This window comes from Lithobates pipiens, unplaced genomic scaffold (genome assembly GCF_037356315.1).
Source record: "Lithobates pipiens isolate NorthernLeopardFrog02 unplaced genomic scaffold, aLitPip1_a1.2 Scaffold_10, whole genome shotgun sequence".
In the NCBI taxonomy this organism is placed as follows: domain Eukaryota; kingdom Metazoa; phylum Chordata; class Amphibia; order Anura; family Ranidae; genus Lithobates; species Lithobates pipiens.
Genome location: NW_027507686.1, coordinates 124,058,521 through 124,079,334, shown reverse-complemented (window position 1 = coordinate 124,079,334; position 20,814 = coordinate 124,058,521). Strand labels below are relative to the sequence as shown.

Below are 20,814 nucleotides of genomic sequence, written 5' to 3'. Positions count from 1 at the left end.
ATGAAAGACAGAAGTTGTCAGAAAAACCTGTTTTCTTTGTATGAAGAGGTAAGTAAAACCTTGGACAGAGGCATGGCCGTGGACATGGTTCACTTGGATTTTGCAAAATAGGATTTTTATATACAGCTTACCTGTAAAATCCTTTTCTTGAGAGTACATCACGGGACACAGGAGCTCATTACATAGTGGGTTATATAGTCACCTCTGGTGATTGGACACTGGTTAACCCCAATTAAGGAGAATTCCTCCCCTATATAACCCCTCCCATATGGGAGGCACCTCAGTTTTGTAGCAAAGCAATAGGAAACCACGTAAAACCCAAGAGGGGCGGGAGTCCTGTGTACCATGATGTACTTTCAAGAAAGGGATTTTACAGGTAAGCTGTATATAAAAATCCTATTTTCTTGATCATACATCACGGGACACAGGAGCTCATTACATAGTGGGATGTCCCAAAGCAATGCTCGGATTGAGGGGAGGGAGACACAGATCATAATTATAGACCGCCATGGGCCGGAGGACCTAAACCGCAGCCTGCAGTACACTGCACCCAAAGGCGATATCCTCTTGCCCTCTGACATCCACCTGATAGAATCTGGTGAATGTGTGGACCTAGGCGGTGATTTACCAGTGCCCTTGTTACCTCCCCCTGAGACCCTCTTACGAGGAGACATAGTCCTAAGCTACAAAGCAGATGTACTAATACAAAGTGCAATCACTGTTGTGCTAAAAGTCTCACAATAACATATATATGCTTAATACTGCACAACCTGATGCTGAGTAGTTGTCAAAGGTTTGCCTGGATCCAATCCCCTGGGATGCTTACTGCCCACAGCTCCTGTGTCTCTCACTTACAGTCCCCTTACACTCTGGGCTTTTATAACTGCTGCCTGGCACCTGCGCAGTACAGCGCCATGCACACCAACGTGCACGGCTCACAACCACACTCTCCCCTCCTCCATTAGCCCGGGAGCGCCCTCGGCTCGCGTGCACGCGCCCGCGCTCGTGCACGAGGACCGCCGGAATCCAGGGGGGGAAGGAGTCTCATCAGAGCTGCGTGGGACCCCAGACTACGAGGGACCCCTGTATTACCTTGTTGTGGCAGGGACTGCAGTGGAGACGTGAGACCTCTTGGAGAACCAGGCTTCACTGAGTGTGTGTACTGAAAGACATGCAAGTATGCATCAGGCTGCTCTTACTCCCTCTAGTGGTGGAAACCAGGTAAGACATACAACTACTCAAAATGAAGAAATCCATCATATAAATATATATAGGTTCCAGCCTTCACCCATCACGGCGGGCAGAGTTAGCCAACCTTCAGGTTTATCTGGGGTTCTTTCTCAGAAGAACCTCCTACCTGGACCATGTAAAAGACTCTGCCAGAAACTTTTGTGCGCTCTGTGTAAACAGTACACCAAGTCTGGTTTTCCCAGAGCCCAGTCTTCCAATGGAGAGGACTTACAGGCCAAACCTTGTTTCTTCGGATGACGAGATCCAGGTACCATACCATCTTGGGAGTCAAATATCGGCCCGAGATATGGATCCGGTTTGTTGTAGCCCCTAGGCACCCGCAGGGACCTGCACAGAGCTTCTTTATAGCACGTGTTTTACGTGACCAACCACCATAGACAATGGCGAAAAAACTGAGGAGCCTCCCATATGGGAGGGGTTATATAGGGGAGGAATTCTCCTTAATTGGGGTTAACCAGTGTCCAATCACCAGAGGTGACTATATAACCCACTATGTAATGAGCTCCTGTGTCCCGTGATGTATGATCAAGAAAAGCGTTTGTTTGTTACAGTTCTGCACACACGGCTCATGTGTAAGGTAAAGGCTACAAGCTTGGAAATCTCGGGGGGGGGGGGGGGGGGGGATCAGGAAGGATTTTTTCCCTTGCTGTAGCAAATTGGAGCATGCTCTGCTGTTTTTTTTTGCCTTCCTCTGGATCAACTGTGGGTATAGAATTGGGTATATTGGATTGTACATTATTTTTTATTAGTTTATTTTTTATGGTGGAACTGGATGGACTTGTGTCTTTTTTTCAAACTGACTATGTGCTTACCTATATGTTAATGTTGGTTTATCATGTAGTATAGTGCCTAATCTTGGGTCCTGCTTGAGAATCTTCCAGTGTTAAAAAAATTTTTTTCATATCACAATATTTACAATGAAATTGTGTAATGAATCTGATTTTATTTTGTTCGGCCATATCATGTTCTTTATTTTTCCGACCTATTTTAAAGAGTGTCCAGACATGCAGATCTTGCCACAATTCGATCCGCTTCCTTATATCCATTGTCTTTAAATTTTTGGATTAGGATGTCACTTTGATCAATATAATCCTATCTAGTGGAACTGTTTTTTTTTTTAAGCCTATGGAACTGCCCTTTGGGTATGTTGTGTAATCAATTTGGATGGTGACTGCTATTTGCATGGAGGTAGGAATTGCCAACCGATTCCTTAAAATGGTTGTTCCTGTGTGCCCTAGTTCTTAATCCAGAAAAAACAGTGCATCGCACCTCTATACATGACTGAAAGATTAACCCAGAGGATTATAATACTTCCCATCAAAGGTAAAGTAGTTATGTTATAGACAGAACTGGCATCAAGGATGAACTGTGCCTGTACTTGATTAATCCCACTGTCTGAAATAAGGAAATGTTCTATTGTCCTCATACCTAGATCATGGCGTATAGATGTATAAAAAGAATTAACGTCGAGTGACAACCAACTGTAGTCCTCAGCTCGAGTGTAACATTTAAGAGTGTTTATGTGGTGAAGGACTAAGGACTACAGTTGGTTGTCATTAGATGCCAATTCTCTTTATACATCTATCCTGCATGATCTAGGTATGAGGACATTAGAACATTATTCTCAGACATTGGGATTAATCATGTACAGGCACAGTTCATCCTTGATTCTCTAAGATGGCTCTAAAGATGTGTGACCCACCTTTTTGGCTTCTGCAATGTTTACCTATCTTACTATTACACGGACAGCAGTCTCCTGTTGGTCTTGAACGTCACTGTAAAGCAAGGTGTTCTGTGATTGGAGGAGGAGAGATTATGACTTTCATCTGCACTGGCTCCAGTCAGTGTCTTGCATTCATTGAAAAGAGTGCAATTCTATTTATCAATGGCTCCCCACAGTGATCAGTGTACTGCAGCCAGAACTTGGTTTTAGCACTGTATGTTCAGTTGTAGCAGGAGACTGCCACCTGAGTGGAAGTCTGATTTGTAACAAATGCAGCAACCAAGAGATAGGGCACACTTCATTGGTGATCATTTTTGGCCATACTTCAGAGATAATGTAGAGATGAGTGGAGTTGGCTGGAAACACTTTTTTTCTGTGCAAAAGTGTATTTATGTTTAGCAGTGTTTATATGGAATTCTATTACTTCACCCCTTTGTTCTGTGTTCTGGCATTGAAGATGATATATGGTGTTTTTTTAAACAGTTCCTAGTTCTAGCCCGATATGTAGCAACTAATCTCTGTGTAATTGATTACTGTTTCCAACTGATGGCTGTAAAATACATCTGTGACATTTGTGGAAAATAAAAATCTTAAAAAGCGGGAGTCCACCGGGACTCCGCGTTTTTTTTTTTTTTTTTTTAAAAGCCAGCAGCTACAAATACTGCAGCTGCTGACTTTTAAATAGTGACACTTACCTGTCCAGCGCGCCCGCGATGTCTGCACCCGAAGCCGATCGCTCGCTCGGCTGCCGGGTCCCGCCGCCATCTTGGGTATGGGAATCAGGAAATGGAGCCTTTCGGCTTCATTTCCCGGTTCCCTACTGCGCATGCGCGAGCTGCGCGGCGCAATCCGGACGGTCCCCGCTGCCTCTGGGAGCTGTGTGTTTCCCAGCAGGCAGCGGGGCACTTGCTGAAGGGGGCGGGCGCTTGCGGAACGGGGCGTAACGTACGCCCCGTTCCGCAGAGAGCTAGCCCGGAAGTGGGTGCAGTTACCTGGATTATCCAGGTAACTGCACCCCCCTCCCCCCTGAAAGGTGCCGATTGTGGCGCCGGAGGGGGGGGGGGGATTCCGATGAGCGGAGGTCCATTTTAGGGTGGACCTCCGCTTTAAGACTGACTTAGGCAGAATCTGCTATTTGGGCACCTTTTTTAGGTAACATTACACAATTCAAAGGTGACTCAAATAAAATTGTGACAAGTAATCCTAAAGAATAATTGACCTAAAAAAAATGCACATTAGAATATACAAAAACAAATTGGAAATGTGACAAAATTTCCTATAATCATGTTGATAAAACTAAAAACAAATAATTTGCGGCAGTAATTACAATTAATTAAACAAGTCCATAGGAAGTGACTGGTGCTCCAATGACTGTGTTTGCATAAAGCAAATATGTTCCAAGTTCTCACATGTGGTTCACAAAATGTGCTTGTGTGAACAAATAATTCCAGAGTGCATGTGCATCACCACCGTGATCCAGCCAAAAAGTTTGGCCGCTTACCAGATGGAGTGATCCCACTAATAGATCATATGCGTGTGTGTAAATTCAACTCTGAAGGTGGGTAGTCAGCTGGCCTTAATGGATCCAAGCTTGAGTATCCCATGGCATATAATGGTAAAAAAAACAACAAAGAAGCGGCACAATGGTGTAGTGGTTAGCACTCTCACCTAGCAGTAAGAAGGGTCGCTGGTTCGAATCCAAACCACGACACTACCTGCCTGGAGTTTGCATGTTCTCCCTGTGCCTGCGTGGGTTTTCTCCCGCACTCCAAAGACATGCAGGTAGGTTAATTGGCTTCTGTCCAAAATTGGCCCTAGTATATGGATGGGGACCTTGTATTGTGAGCTCCTTGAGGGTAGGGACCAATGTGAGTGTGCAGTGTACAGGGATAGGGACAATTGTAGACACTCACTCAGGTTGAACTGGATGGACTGGTGTCTTTATTCAACCTTACTAACTATGAAACTATGAAGGCTTATAGTGCATTACTGTCTATGAACTGGTTTTATTAACCACTTAATAACCGGCCTATAGCCGATTAACGGCTATAGGTCGGTTTGCTATCTCTAAGAGGCCGTTAATTAACGGCCTCCCGGAGAATCGTTCGTGCGCGCCCCCCTGGGGCGCGCACGCCGGAACATCCGTGCTCGCCGAGTTCACGGGACCCGGCGCAACACGGATCGCGGTAAAGGACCAATGGCAGCGGTCCTTTACCACGTGATCGCTCCGTCCAATGACGGAGCGATCACAAATGTAAACAATTCGGCTTGCCGGGTCAAGCTAAGGTCATCAGTCTCCTCTCCTCACACCGATGCAGCGTGAGAGGAGAGGAGAACATCCCAGTGAAAATAAAAGATAACCGTGAGTGCCCAGCAGTGCCCAGCAGTGCCCAAATAGTGCCACAACAGTGCCAGACCAGTGACAGACCAGTGCCATCTATCACCTGTGCCACATCTGTGCCACCTGTGCGACCTGTGCCACCTTTGCCACCTCTGTGCCACCTCTGTGCCACCTCTGTGCCACCTCTGTGCCACCTCTGTGCCACCTCTGTGCCAGCAGAGCCACCCCAGTGCCACCCCAGTGCATACCAGTGCATACCAGTGCCACTACAGTGCATACCAGTGCCATACCAGTGCCACACCAGTGCCACACCAGTGCCACCTGTGCCCATCAGTGCCACCTGTGCCCATCAGTGCCACCTGTGCCCATCAGTGCCATCTGTGCCCATCAGTGCTCATCTGCGCCACTGCAGTGCCACATCAGTGCCGTCTGTGCCCACCAGTGCCGCCTGTGCCCACCAGTGCCGCCTGTGCCCACCAGTGCCGCCTGTGCCCACCAGTGCCATCTGTGTGCTAATCAGTGCCACCAGAGCCACACCAGTGTCACCAAAGTCACTATAGTGCCCATCAGTGCCACCTGTGCCCATCAGTGCCACCTGCGCCCATCAGTGCCACCTGCGCCCATCAGTGCCACCTGTGCCACTGCAGTGCCCCATCAGTGCCGCCTGTGTCCATCAGTGCCGCCTGTGTCCATCAGTGCCGCCTGTGTCCATCAGTGCCGCCTGTGTCCATCAGTGCCCACCTGTGCCCATCAGTGCCCACCTGTGCCCATCAGTGCCCACCTGTGCCGCCTGTGTCCATCAGTGCCCACCTGTGCCGCCTGTGCCACGACAGTGCTCTGCAGTGCAGCCTCACCAGCCACAAGAATGGCAAAAAAATATTTTAGTAGTGAGGAAGCCTACAAGCTTCTAAGTATGACCAGCGAGAGCAGCGGGGAGCTCTCTGAGTCTCAGTCTGATACGGATTCGGCCTATGAACCCGTTACAAGCAGCGGGTCTGATACAGAATCAGAAGAGGAATGTGTGCCAGTGAAAAGAAGGCGTTCTGGTGTGGAGCCGCAGCCTACTACCATGGACGGCAGAGCAGAGCCGTCCACCTCGAGAGCAGAGCCGTCCACCTCAAGAGCAGTGCCGTCAACCCCGAGAGCAGTGCCGTCAACCCCGAGAGCAGTGCCGCCCACCCCGAGAGCAGTGCCGCCCACCCCGAGAGCAGTGCCGCCCACCCCGAGAGCAGTGCCGCCCACCCTGAGAGCAGTGCCGTCCACCTTGAATAGGGGCCATGCCAGCCTTCCCTATGCCCTTCAACACCCCCTGTGGCTGCCCTCTAATTCCGGAGAAGCAAATATCCCCCCCTTCACCGCCCAGCCAGGTGTCCAGGTGAACACCGATGATTTTTCAATGCTAGATTTTTTTCATTTGGCTTTCACCGAAGACTTACTATCATCCATTGTGGCCCAGTGCAACCTCTACGCACAGCAGCACATAGTAAGCAACCCTGGCTCTAGTTATGCCCGTCCCTTTCAGTGGAGAGAAATAACCGTAGAGGAATTCAAAATTTTCTTAGGCCTAACTTTTTCAATGGGACTTTCAAAAAAAAACCAATTGTACTCCTATTGGTCTATCAAACCTGTCCACCACATTCCACTCTTCTCATTCCATATGCCAAGATCACGATACCTAATGATTTTGCGGTTCCTCCACTACAATGACAACACCCAGTGCCTTCCCCGAAATGACCCAGCTTTTGACAAATTATTTAAAATTCGGCCACTCCTAAATTATTTCTCAGAAAAATTTCCCCAATTATATACCCCCGATCAGAACATTTCCGTGGATGAGTCCCTTGTAAAATTCTCAGGCAGGCTTGGCATCAAACAGTTTATCCCCAGCAAAAGGGCCCGATATGGGGTTAAAATGTACAAACTTTGCGAACGAGCCACGGGGTACATCTACTCCTTCCTGGTGTACGAAGGAAAGGACTCCCAACTGCACCCCCCTGAATGCCCAGACTACATTGGAGCCAGCGGAAGAGTGGTCTGGCAGCTTGTCTATCCACTCCTTGGAAAGGGATACCATCTTTATGTGGATAATTTTTATACGAGCTTGCCCCTCTTCCGCAATCTTCACCGGAGAGACACCCCAGCATGTGGTACAGTGAGGGCCAATAGAAAGGGCTTCCCGCAAAAACTAGTCAATGAAAGGCTACAACGAGGGGAGACAGCATCTTTGCGGAACCAGGAGCTATTGGCTGTCAAGTGGAGGGACAAACGAAACGTCCACATGCTGACGACAATACATAATGACACCTACATAGAAGTCTCCAGAAGAAACGGCCCAATCCAGAAACCAGCCTGCATCTATGATTACAATTTGTTTATGGGAGGAGTGGACTTTAACGATCAGATGATTGAACCCTACCTTCCCACAAGAAAATCCCGCCACTGGTATAAAAAAGTGTCCATTTATCTTTTCAGTTTGGCCATGTATAATACTTATGTCCTTTACCAAAAATCTACAGTGAACCCCGTATCCTATCTGTACTACCAAGAAGAAGTTATTTCCGCCCTTTTGTACCCTGAAGGCCCACCAGAAACTATTCGCTCTGATTGTGTGAGCAGACTCCACGAGCGCCACTTTCCTGACAAAATCCCCCTCCCCGAAACAGGCCACAGGCGTCAGAAGAAATGCCGGGTGTGCTCCAGAAGAGGAATTAGAAGAGACACCACGTTTTATTGTCCCGATTGTCCTTCCCAACCAGGCCTCTGTATAGGTGAATGCTTCCGCCGTTACCATACTTCTCTACATTATTAGGGAAGTATGGTAAACGTAATTCTCATTTCCTGTCATTTTCCTCCACACCCTTTATGCCACTGCACTGAACTGTACACATACCTCTGCCTTCTCCGGAACTGACCCTTGCCTGTTATACGACCAAGCTCCTGCCTAACGCTAAACGTACCTCTGCCTTCTCCGGAACCGACCCTGGCCTGTTATACAACCAAGCTTCTGCCTAACGCTAAAATACTTCTGCCTTCTCCGGAACTGACCCTGGCCTGTTATACGACCATGCTTCTGCCTAACGCTAAACTGTACCTACCTCTGCCTGCTCTGGAACTGACCATGGACTGTTTGACCACGTTTTTTGCCTGCCTCTTGGATTGATCTTTTACCCTGCTAGGCTAGTGGGAACAAAGGGGTCTCACATATGTGAGGGGCTCCAGAATTGTTTTCTGGGTGAAGAAAACTAATTTTTTAGTTTTCTCATTCCCGGATTAGGGTCTGGAGACTCGGAGGCTTCAAAGAGATTTGGGCGGGAGAAGCCTCTACCCCTGTCCCCATTATTTCATAGCCTGCTACTCGGACCATGTCCCTGCTTACTCCCAGGATGGACAATATTCCTGCCTGCTACCTGGACAATTCCATTTACTGTCGCTGACCATGTCCCTGCCTGCTGCCTGGATCAGGGCTCTCCTGCGGACAATTGGACTACTAAAACCACAGGTAATTTTTTTTGTTTACCCCTTACTCAGAAGAATGTATTTTAGGGTGTAATTATTGGTATGTACGTGCTATGTTAGAAATATGAAGGGCCTTCAAAAATGTGATAGATTGTAAGGAAATTGGCTGCACAATTTATGCTCCTAGAACGCCTGAAGTTGCTACGTCAATGTTGGGCCTTTGTATGTGGCCAGGCTGTGTAAAAGTCTCACACATGTGGTATCGCCATACTCAGGAGGAGTAACAGAATATATTTTGGGGTGTCATTTTTGCTATGTACATGCTATGTGTTGGAAATATCTTATAAATGGACAACTTTTAGTAAAAAAAAATGCATTTTCATTTTTTTCCACAATTTCCAAAAACTTTGGGAAAAAAATGAACCGTTCCAAAGACTCATTATGCCTCATAGATTATACGTCGGGGTGTTAGCTTTCCAAAATGGGGTCACTTTGTGGGCGTTTCCATTGTCCTGGTGCTCCAGGGCCTTCATAAGTGTAATAGGTGGTTGAGGTATTAGATGTGTAATTTATGCTCCTAGAACGCCTGAAGTTGCTACTTCAATGTTGGACTTGTGTATGTGGCCAGGCTGTGTAAAAGTCTAACACATGTGGTATCGCCATACTCAGGAGGAGTAGCAGAATATATTTTGGGGTGTCATTTTTGCTATGTACATGCTATGTGTTGGAAATATCTTATAAATGGACAACTTTTAGTAAAAAAAAATGCATTTTCATTTTTTTCCACAATTTCCAAAAACTTTGGGAAAAAAATGAACCGTTCCAAAGACTCATTATGCCTCATAGATTATACGTCGGGGTGTTAGCTTTCCAAAATGGGGTCACTTTGTGGGCGTTTCCATTGTCCTGGTGCTCCAGGGCCTTCATAAGTGTAATAGGTGGTTGAGGTATTAGATGTGTAATTTATGCTCCTAGAACGCCTGAAGTTGCTACTTCAATGTTGGACTTGTGTATGTGGCCAGGCTGTGTAAAAGTCTAACACATGTGGTATCGCCATACTCAGGAGGAGTAGCAGAATATATTTTGGGGTGTCATTTTTGCTATGTACATGCTATGTGTTGGAAATATCTTATAAATGGACAACTTTTAGTAAAAAAAAATGCATTTTCATTTTTTTCCACAATTTCCAAAAACTTTGGGAAAAAAATGAACCATTCCAAAGACTCATTATGCCTCATAGATTATACGTCGGGGTGTTAGCTTTCCAAAATGGGGTCACTTTGTGGGCGTTTCCATTGTCCTGGTGCTCCAGGGCCTTCATAAGTGTAATAGGTGGTTGAGGTATTAGATGTGTAATTTATGCTCCTAGAACGCCTGAAGTTGCTACTTCAATGTTGGACTTGTGTATGTGGCCAGGCTGTGTAAAAGTCTAACACATGTGGTATCGCCATACTCAGGAGGAGTAGCAGAATATATTTTGGGGTGTCATTTTTGCTATGTACATGCTATGTGTTGGAAATATCTTATAAATGGACAACTTTTAGTAAAAAAAAATGCATTTTCATTTTTTTCCACAATTTCCAAAAACTTTGGGAAAAAAATGAACCGTTCCAAAGACTCATTATGCCTCATAGATTATACGTCGGGGTGTTAGCTTTCCAAAATGGGGTCACTTTGTGGGCGTTTCCATTGTCCTGGTGCTCCAGGGCCTTCATAAGTGTAATAGGTGGTTGAGGTATTAGATGTGTAATTTATGCTCCTAGAACGCCTGAAGTTGCTACTTCAATGTTGGACTTGTGTATGTGGCCAGGCTGTGTAAAAGTCTAACACATGTGGTATCACCGTACTCAGGAGGAGCAGCAGAATGTATTTTGGGGTTTCATTTGTGGAATGTATATGCCGTGTGAGAGAAATAGCCTGGTAAAATGACAATTTGGTGTGAAAAAAAATTAAAATAAAAAAAATCTTTATTTTGCAAAGAATTGTGGGAAAAAATTACAACTTCAAAAAACTAACCGTGCCACGTACTAAATACCTTGGAATGTCTACTTTCCAAAAAGGGGTCATTTGGGGGGTTTTTGTACATTACTGGCTTGTTAGGGTCTCCAGAAATGAGATAGACTGTCAGTACATCAGCTGTGATCAAATTGATACATTTTCAGTGATTGGCACCATAGCTTGTAGACCCTATAACTTTCACGCAGAATAAATAATATCCACTAATTTGGGTTATTTTTACTAAAGACATTTAGCAGTATACATTTTTGGCCAAATTTATGAAGAAAAATTACTTATTTGCAAAAAATTTTAATAGAAATGAAGAAAAATGCTTTTTTTTACAAAATTTTCGGTATTTTTTCATTAATAGCACAAAAAATAAAAAACGCAGAGGTGATCAAATACCACCAAAAGAAAGCTCTATTTGTGGGAAAAAAAGGACGAAAATTTCAGATGGGTACAGTGTTGCATGACCGAGTAATTGTCATTCAAATTGTGAGAGCACTGAAAGCTGAAAATTGGTCTGGTTATTAAGGGTGTTTAAGTGCCCAGTGGTCAAGTGGTTAAAAAACAAGATTGCACTTGCACCAAAGATGTTTAGATTGGGCATAAAAATTTTCGTTGTGTGCAGCCGCCTGCAGAACAGTCTGCGTGTGCTGAAATCACGCTACTGTTTCTGATCGGACGCGTTACCTCTCAGAAGGCATCGACTGGGAATGGAGGCAAGTTCATTTTTAATGAAAATTTTTGTTTTTTTTAAGCTTTGCACAGAATAATTGGTACTTTAATTGAAAATATTCAATCTTTATACCTTACTTGGCACTATTGAATAATATAATTTATGAATGCACGTTTGCAGCTTTACATGTACATATGTATGGATTCATTTTCTCTTTTGTACTTATAGCATTTTATTCTCATCAGTGTATGAGCACTATATGCTTTTGATTATTTAAATACATGTTTGAGTATATTTACAGCGCAACACCATTTTTGCTTCTTACATTTGAGGAACTGATGTTGGACAGTTTGTTGGCATATATATAACTACTCTGCAAATAGAGGGGAAAAACTGATAGCATGGAACTTCCTGAACATTGCTGTGCTCTGTGAAAGTTTCTCTTTTACTGAAATGAGTATCAAATTTTCAAAATGCATTTATTCTGCCTTAAAATAAACACATTTTTATTTTCCTTTTCAGATAACATCAGTAAACTGAAAGACAATGTTGAAGAGCTTACCTCATTCGTAAATCCTAATGTGAAGACAAGGTGATGTTTTTTTCTTTAGTACTAATAACTTCAATATTTATACCCATTAGTGCTGGCCATTTTGTGCGATACGGCACTGTGTTGCTTTAACTGACAATTCCCGGTCGTGCAACACTAGCCAAACAAAATGTACGTCCTTTTCCCCCCTTTAAATAGAGCTTTCTTTTGGTTGTATTTGATTTCCTCTACAGTTTTTATTTCTCTTATATTCACCGACTGACACAGCTTCTCTCTTTAGACCATTGGGTTGTTATGCCACCTTCAGGAGAAGACTAGCCATTACATGTTAACACGTAATAATAAAACTAGAACTTTCTAGTTCCACCCAAGGGGCAGTCCCTTAGGTAACAACCCCTCAGCATGCTACTGCAGCCTCAGTTTTATTTTGCCTAGTGAAGGAGAAGGACCTAGGAACCCTGACTGTACCATCGGTCCGTGTTTTTTTTCTGCAAAAACCTGGCTTTTTGCACAAAATGATAGATCCTGTGATCTGCTATCAACAGCCGGCTGGGTGACAGGCTGGATACACTTATCCTTGTAGTCTCTCCAGCCTGGCCATCGAGCGTGTGCAGACCAGAGCTCCGCACTGAGTCGGCCACGACGAAACCTTAGCTCCAGAGGTGGTCGGTGAGCTTTTATGCTCCGGAGAGCACATATGACCGGGCTACTGATGTCTGCGTCACAGTTTTCTGGGCCAGCAGCCACCCCATGCTGATCGGAGAGTGGGCCTGTCATGGAATGTCTCCCAGCTCTTCAGGACTTGTAAGTACAGCTCTCCCTGCCTTGGCGGGGCTGAGCAGCTGGGCATTCCCTAGGAGGTTGATTCGGGGGTTCCTCACCTCCCTCTCTTCTCTCCCTGTCCCTATCTTCCCTCCGCCCCCCTCCCTGTGGGGGATGCTCGATGTGGCTGCTGAGCGGTGTGTGTGTGTGTCTGTACAGGTGCTCTCCGGGGGGGGGCTCTCACCTGTGGGGGGGCTGTGCTGGCTGTGTCTTGAGTCCTGTTTCTCATGTCCCTGGAGGTGCCTGTGAGTCTGTGCCTGTGTCCCTTGCAGCACTGATCACTGCCATTTGTTCAGCTCTGTCCCTCATGGTTTCAGCATCAGTGGCCATCTTAGGTGTGGGCAAGGGAAAGCATGCTCACCTGTGCTTTGGGGCCATTTTTCCTGTTATTTGTCCTTATACTGGAGGCCGGTGGCTATTTTCTAGAAGCCTGAAAACCTTTTTCAGCTTTCTCTAGCAGCAGCATGTGTCCCTGTGCTCTGTTGGCCATTTTCCCAGTGTCCTTATACTGGACGCTGGGCGGCCATTTCCTTTGAGCCTGAGCACATTGCAGAGTGGTTTCAGCGCCATTATCAGCAGCTTCCACTGAGCGGATCCCTCTGCACCTGGAAGCCAACAGAGACCACAGGCACTACTTGCTGGATAGCGCAGAACCCTTCAGGGTGGTGAGTCCTACGGGAAAGAGCCCCTCAGCCAGCAGCAGTAAAGAGGGTGGGACTGTCACTGTCCTAAGTCCCCTTCGGGTGGCAGACGGGGTAGGGTCAGCATGGCTTCAGAAACTGGTGTTTCTTCCCACGAAGTCCAGGCAATTGCAACAGTTCGCCTGTGGGATGCGCAGTGCCCTTGGACGCCTTGTTGGCGGTCCTCAATTAGTTTGTTGCCAAGATGGAAGCAGTACATGGGCGCAAGGTACTAAAAAGCGGCCCCTGCCCCCCCTTCCTCTGGGCACATACCCATATCCCTCTGGCATTAAAAGTTTCTGTGATTGCAGTTGGGGAAGCCCACTACCAGTTTGTGGCTCTCCCTTTTGGTTTGGTATCAGCCCTCCGAGTCTTTACCAAGGTATTGGCTCCAGTGTTGGCGTTGTTATGGCAACGCGGGGTCGCGATTGTGGGTTACCTAGACAGTCTCCCCCTGAGAGCTTCTTCCGCCTCAGAGTTAGAAGAGGATGTAGCGATCGCCATGCAGACCCTGCAAGAATTTGGGGGGCTGTTGAATCTAAAAAAGTCGGTGATAGCGTTTGGAGTATCTAAAACAAGCGTGCTGAAAATTATATAAAAGACCAGACCTATTAGCACACTACCCAGCGCTTCAGGATGAGCTAACTTTAAATTGATTTATGAAATATGTCAATAAAAAGGTGCAAGAATATGAATATAAACCACAGCTGCTGCTTTCTTTCAAGACAAGATTACAAAATATATAAAAAGTTTTAATCCTGACAACAAGAGTCCACTCTCTATATATAGCAGCGCATAATTATACACTTTCGTTCAAAGTGACTTCTTCCAGTGCCCAGGAAATGATGGTGATCGGAAACAGTTCTATTTGTGAAAAAAAGGAAGGGATACAGAGCAGCTTCCACCCCACGACCCACCTCTTGTGTTCCAAACGAAACCCCTTTCGGGTGTACACTTACCAAATCACTGAAAATCTGGGCCATCACAATACCAAAACAAACTCCTCCTTGGCCGCTAGATGTCTCTGCTGCTAATATGGGGGTCCAGTATATCTCATAAAAAGAGTAAAGTATGCGAACATAGCGTGATACTGCTTAAAAACGTTTATTGTAAACCACCCACAATATAAATATGCGTACCAAAAATAATATAACAATCGCTCAAAATTATCGCGTACTGTGCCTTTTTCCGGGTCCAGTATATCCAAGGAGCAGCGGACGTCCGCTATATATATCTGCGGTTCACTTCCTGGTGCCTTGGTTGTCTGGAACGCACACGTCACTTCCGGTATGATTACACGTCTGAAGTGATCTTTATACACAACAGAGTCCAATCCCTGTACGCCGCGGCGTGATTGACTGGGCAAGACTCCAATCAGAGCTGTGGCTCTGAATGTCTAAATTCATCACTGCTGCGGACCAATTTAAACCAATTTTAAAACCACACATAGATAATTCAATGTAAAACAATTTAACATTATTTAATACCATACACTCCTCACCGAAAAATGATCAAACCACAATCTTTTATTTTTTTATTATAATTGCATTTAAAAATATACATTTTCCCTTTCCCCATACATGAACGATTAAATCGTTCGATTAAACAACTCCCTTTAGACAAGCTGCAGACTCTCAGAGCCATTGTAAAACTGCTGATGAACTGCAAGTGGTCGTCGCTGTGCTTTTACATGTGCGTCCTGGGACTCATGGTGGCCTCCTTCGAGGCAGTACCATATGGCCAGTTCCACACCAGAGTCCTGCAGAAGGAGATCTTGACAAAGTGGGACAGATCTCCGTTGTCCCTGGATTGACAGTTCCAGGTGAGCCAGTTAGTCAGGGGTTCCCTGATCTGGTTGCTGAGGTCCCCGCTGCTTCAGTCCGGGAAGTTGTTCCTACCTCTGAAATGGACGGTGATCACAACGGACGCCAGCCTGTTCGGCTGGGGTGGAATGATGGGAGTTCAGTCTGCTCAGGACCTCTGGTCGACGGAGGAATCCAAGTTGCCGATCAATCTGCTTAAACAGAGTGATCAAGCTATGCCTCTCCCCAAGGTCAATGAGACTGCAAGGGTGTCCGATCAGGATCCAGTCAGACAATGCCACTGCTGTGGCATACGTCAATCACCAAGGAGGAACAAGAAGCTTGGCCGCCGCACAGGAGGTCGCTCACATACTTCGGTGGGCAGAGCGACATGTACCGGCCCTATTGGCCATTTACATCCCTGGGTGTGGAGAACTGGCAGGCGGACTATCTAAGTCATCAAATGCTGGACCCAGGAGAATGGGCGTTGCATCCGGAGGTGTTCAGGCTACTGTGGGAGAAATAGAGAAAGAACCTACGCTATGGTGAAACAGTTTTAGATCATATAGTGACAGGTCACCTGAAGGACCCAGTTAAGCTGCAGCTTGGCTGTATTACATAATTACAGAAAAACAATATAAGAAATAGAAAAGCTGCGCTAAACCAAAAATGTGCAAAAAACTAGGCTAATACCTCTTATGTATATATAGCATAACCCGTTAAATCACATAAACATAAACCTTGTCCTTACCATATGGGTAATGCAACAATGAAAAGTATCAGTGATCATTAGTAACAGTACACATTATATAACGGTGCAATAAACACACCAGTGTGCTATTATTAGACAATAAACACCATGTAAGAATAAATGAAATAGCCGTGAAAAAGTCTCTCAAATGAGCTTGAATGTAGAAAAAAAGAAATCCTCCACTCATGGAAAGTGCCCAGTCCACCACCAAAAGTGTACAGATCTACTTCTTACCAGAACAATAGGACCCCCCACTACTGAGGGTCACAGAACACATTTAGGTATAAGGCTCTCCCCCACTCCAGGATAGGTCTTTCACTGCTCTCCTTAAACCGCCACTTCTATCAGATGGATTGATGGATGCCCCACTCCATTAAATCTCTCATATGGTCAGAGTTCAGGGATGCACATCATTTACATAGAAGGAAAGTGAAGCTCCAATAGTGTAAAAACATTTTATTATTTAAAACCAAAGAAATATAGATTGCAGTTTACAGTGTATAAGAAAACGTTAGCCTTGAGTCCGCTGCGCCGGCCGGACGCACACGGACAGCCTGTCCTTCCTGGTTACAGACTACTCCAACACGAGGTGACGTCAGCGCGTCGCTCCGCCCTACGCGTCTCGTAACAAAAGTATGTCATCCAGGGGCACGGGCGGCGCACCACGTCACCTGTGCCTGTGGTGGGGCACACCAGACCTGGATCCTCTGGCCTCCCGTCTCAATCGGAAGGTGCAGAGATTCGTGTCCAGGACAGAGATTCGTGGGCAGACGCGCTGGTGGCTCCATGGGATCAGTACCAGCTGATCTACACCTTTCCTCCACTGAAACTGTTACCACGTCTGCTTTGCAGAGTGGAACCCGAGGGGATCTAAGTAATTCTGGTTGCCACAGATTGGCCTCAGCGTCCTTGGTACGCAGACCTAGTGCGCCCGGTGACAGACGCTGCCTGGCGATTGCCGTTGCGAGAGGACCTTCTGTCTCAAGGTAAGATTCTCCATTCTGCTTTACCATCGCTGGCTTTAACGGCATGGCTATTGAGAGCCAGGTGTTGAGGAACCGGGGTCTGTTGGACTCGGTGATCCCAACTATGTTGAGAGCACGGAAATCTTCTTGGAAGATATATCTTCGTTCCTGAAAGGCCTACATCTTCCATGTGTGAGGAGAAAGGATGGCATCCGTGCTCCTTTTCTATATCCAGGATCCTGCTGTTTCTTCAGCAAGGGGTGGACCAGAAATTGGAGTTAAGCACCTTTTAAAAGACAAATTTCAGCTTTGGCTGTCCTTTTTCAGTGACCCTCGGCGTCTCACTCTCTAGTGAGTACCTTGACTCCAGGGGTGCGACATGTAGTCCCTCCGGCGCATCCATCGTTACCCCTGTGGAATCTGAATCTGGTATTATTGGCACTTCAGAGACCGCCATTTGAAAATATCGGATTTTCCCCTGTTAACTCTTTCCCAGAAAGTGGTCTTTCTAGTGGCCATCACATTGGCCAGGAGGGTTTCGCAGCTGGCGGCCTTGTCCTGCAAGTCGCCCTATCTGGTTATCCACAAGGATAAGGTGGTGTTGCGTCCGCAACCGTCTTTTCTGCCGAAAGTAGTCTCGGCGTTTCACATCAATGAGGACATTGTGTTATCAACTCTGTGTCCTAAGCCGACTCATCCTAAGGAGGTGGCCCTTGTCCTTGACCTGGTCATCTGTCCACGCGTTTTCAAAGTTCTACAAGGTAGATGTCAGTGCATCGGGTGATGCCTGTTTTGGCCGCAAAGTTTTTGCAGGCGGCTGTATAGTTGCAATTTTATTATGCAATTTTTTCCTGTTTTTTTGGGTAAAAACACAGTACCGCAGTTAATGCACTGTTGCATTAGTTACCGCAGTTTTTGGTGCGGTTTGAGGGTACTGTTTCTCCGTTGAGGAGCACCCTGTTTTTTCATGGTGGTTTTTCCACACACTGTCTTTTTTTTTTTTTTTGCGGGTACAGTTTGTACTAGCTCCCTTTTTTTTGTACTCGCCGTAAAATCCTTTTCTCTGTAATTCACTGACTGACACAGCAACCGCCCCTCATATTTTTCTTTACATTATACTGCTTGTTGACGTACTGAGGCTGCAGTAGCATGCTGAGGGGTTGTTACCTAAGGGACCGCCCCTTGGGCGGAACTAGAAAGTTCTAGTTTTATTATCACGTGTTAACATGTAATGCCTAGTCTTCTGCTGAAGGTGGCATAACTACCCAATGGTCTAAAGAGAGAAGCTGTGTCAGTCTGTGAATAACAGAGAAAGGGATTTGACGAGAAGTACAAAAAATCCAATTTTTTTGCGCTATAAACAAAAGAAGAGCGTCAATTTTGAAAAAAACTCAATATCTTTGACTTTTTGCTATAATAAATATCCCACTTTTTTTCCCCCAAAAACAAAGTTTTTCCTCAGTTTAGGCTGATATGTATTCTTCGACATATTTTTGTAAAAAAAAATTGCAATAAGCGTATATTGATTGGCTTGCACAAGAGTTACAGAATCTACAAAATAGGGGATGGATTTATGGCATTTTTATTATGCTTATATTTTTTATTTTTTCAACTAGTAATGGCGGTGTTCTGTATATTAATTTTCTTTTCTTACATCAGGGGACACAGAGCCATAGTAATTACTATGTGGGTTATATATCGGACCGACAGGTGCTGGACAATGGCACGCCGCTAAGATGTGTACTTCCCCCATATAACCCCTCCCATTACTGGGAGTCCTTCGTTTTTGCACCAGTGTCTAAGGTGTTGGTCACGAGTAAAGATATGCTGTGCCTGGGCTTCACGAGTGTCTTTTTAATGGGCTAAATGAATGGTACCTGGGCCTCATAATCCGAAGAAACAAGGTTTTGCTTGCAAACACTTCTCTTAGAGAGCTGGGCCCTGGGATCCAGTACTTTTCTGGTAGTAAGGCCATGAAGTTTTACTGGCAGGGTGCTGTCACAGGTCCAGGATTGTGGGATAACCTGAGCGTTCCCCGGTTCCTGAAGGTTTCCTTTAAGGTCTCGGAGCCTACCGTGAAGGGTGAAGATTGGGTTTTTATGTCTGATAAAACCCTGCTGCGAGGATAAGGTAAGGGAGATTTTCTCAGGAATTTCTCCTTCTATGTATTGTTTCGTCATGTCTGTGTCACCACTGGGGGCTGTATTGAGCACTCACCATCCTGACGCTGGAAACAGCAGAAGCCTTCACTCTCCTCTCCTTCAGCCGGCACAGAGCCTCTGGTAAGAAAAAAGGGGGTATGATCTGTTCCTGTGCCCCCAGATTGGCTTTTTCTCTCTTTAGTATGCCAGACCATCTGCCTTGTTTTTTGAAGAGAGCAGACCGTGGCCGCTCGAGAGAGATTTACCCCCCGCCATGCTGCAGGATGCTCCTTTGAAAAAGGAATAAGGGAGGTATTCAGCTTGGTGGGGGGGGGGGGGGGTGGCTAACGTTGATGCCGGCCACACGTCCAGGAAGTGTTTGAAGCACTATGAAGGAAGCTTCTGCCTGGCGGTGGAGGGACAGAGCAGAGAGGTTGGCTGGATCAGGTTTGGTGACACAGGCATTTCCCTTTGACAACATTGTACTTTAAAAGCTAGGATTAATAGCAGTTATTGTACTGTACTATAGCCTAGCAAGTTTAATATTCTTTTGCTGGTAGTGCCTCTGCTTTATGCTGTAAGCTATGAGTGGCAAGGGACCAGGAACTCCTTTAAGGATTCTAAGGGGTTAGTGGTTACACAACAAACTGAAAACCCTTTCCAAAAGAATGTCATCCTCCCCTGAGAGGGATACGGCTAGTCAGATTGAGCCGCCAAGGGTAGAACACTTCAGTCCCTGTATATAATCATAAGCATTGTTTTTTTCCTCTACCATTTTAGAAAAAAAAATGCTATCATGTCTCTCCATAGTTGAAGTGAAATACTATAAAAGCTAGAGAGAAAAAAAAAAGCTTTTATAGTATTTCACTTCAAGCCCCCTGCAGCCACCTTGAATTGGCTGTGTTTGCTGGCTGTTTTTTGGCGCCTGGGAGCATCTATCCTGCCTCGCTTGATGCGCATGGTATGTTGGCCGAGTGTTGATAGGATGTAGGATGGTGGTTACCCTCCCTGGGGACATCTGTGGGGGAGGGTTTAGGAGGAGGCGTGGCCAGGGTTGGGACCGGACCCTTTATAGCCGGACAGCTGTTCACTCGCTGTAGCGTGCACCTTAATATTTATATTATTGTTTTTTCTCTCTTTAGTGCTAAAGCGATTTCTGATGACTTTATTCTACCCCCCTGATGAAGCCAATGCGTTGGCAAAACTAGTAGGGAAGAAGTTGGCCTGCTACTTACCATCTTATCAGCTGGTCAAAATTTGCTTCATTATTGATATGTGACTACTTTGTACTGACGGCTCCCTTTTTAAATCACATTTTGTATAATTTTGTATGAATAAAAGTTTTCTTTATAAAAGTACTTGTCGATTTATTTGTGGCACGTGATAATCCCTTCTCTGTTTGCTCCGAATTATATTTAATTACCGGGATGAGGTGCCTTATCTATCAAGGACATACCAGACACACCCTTTTCTCCTTCATTAGTGTCTACTTTGACTAATGCCAGAAAGCCAGCTTTCAGAATCACTTGCTATAGAATCTGGAAGGCATAGGTTTCTTGGTATGGATCCAGGGGTTGGCACCCCAGGAAGTATGTCAGTAGGCAGGATTCCTGCATATGGGATCTGAAATGAAGCTGCCCTTGACTTTTATCAAG

General features: G+C 45.7%; 1 protein-coding gene across 3 annotated transcripts in view; it reads left to right on the top strand.

The window, feature by feature from the left end:
* Positions 1-20,814, top strand: part of CENPT (centromere protein T) — a 561,799-nt gene that overhangs the window by 285,804 nt on the left and 255,181 nt on the right. For all 3 annotated transcript variants that reach the window (XR_013263258.1, XM_077457969.1, XM_077457960.1), the window contains one exon: positions 11,971-12,040. Coding sequence is in view for 2 of the 3 variants with exons in the window: in XM_077457969.1 (XP_077314095.1) it covers positions 11,971-12,040 (70 nt within the window). In the remaining variant the exon portion in view is untranslated. The remainder of the gene's footprint in view (positions 1-11,970; positions 12,041-20,814) is intronic.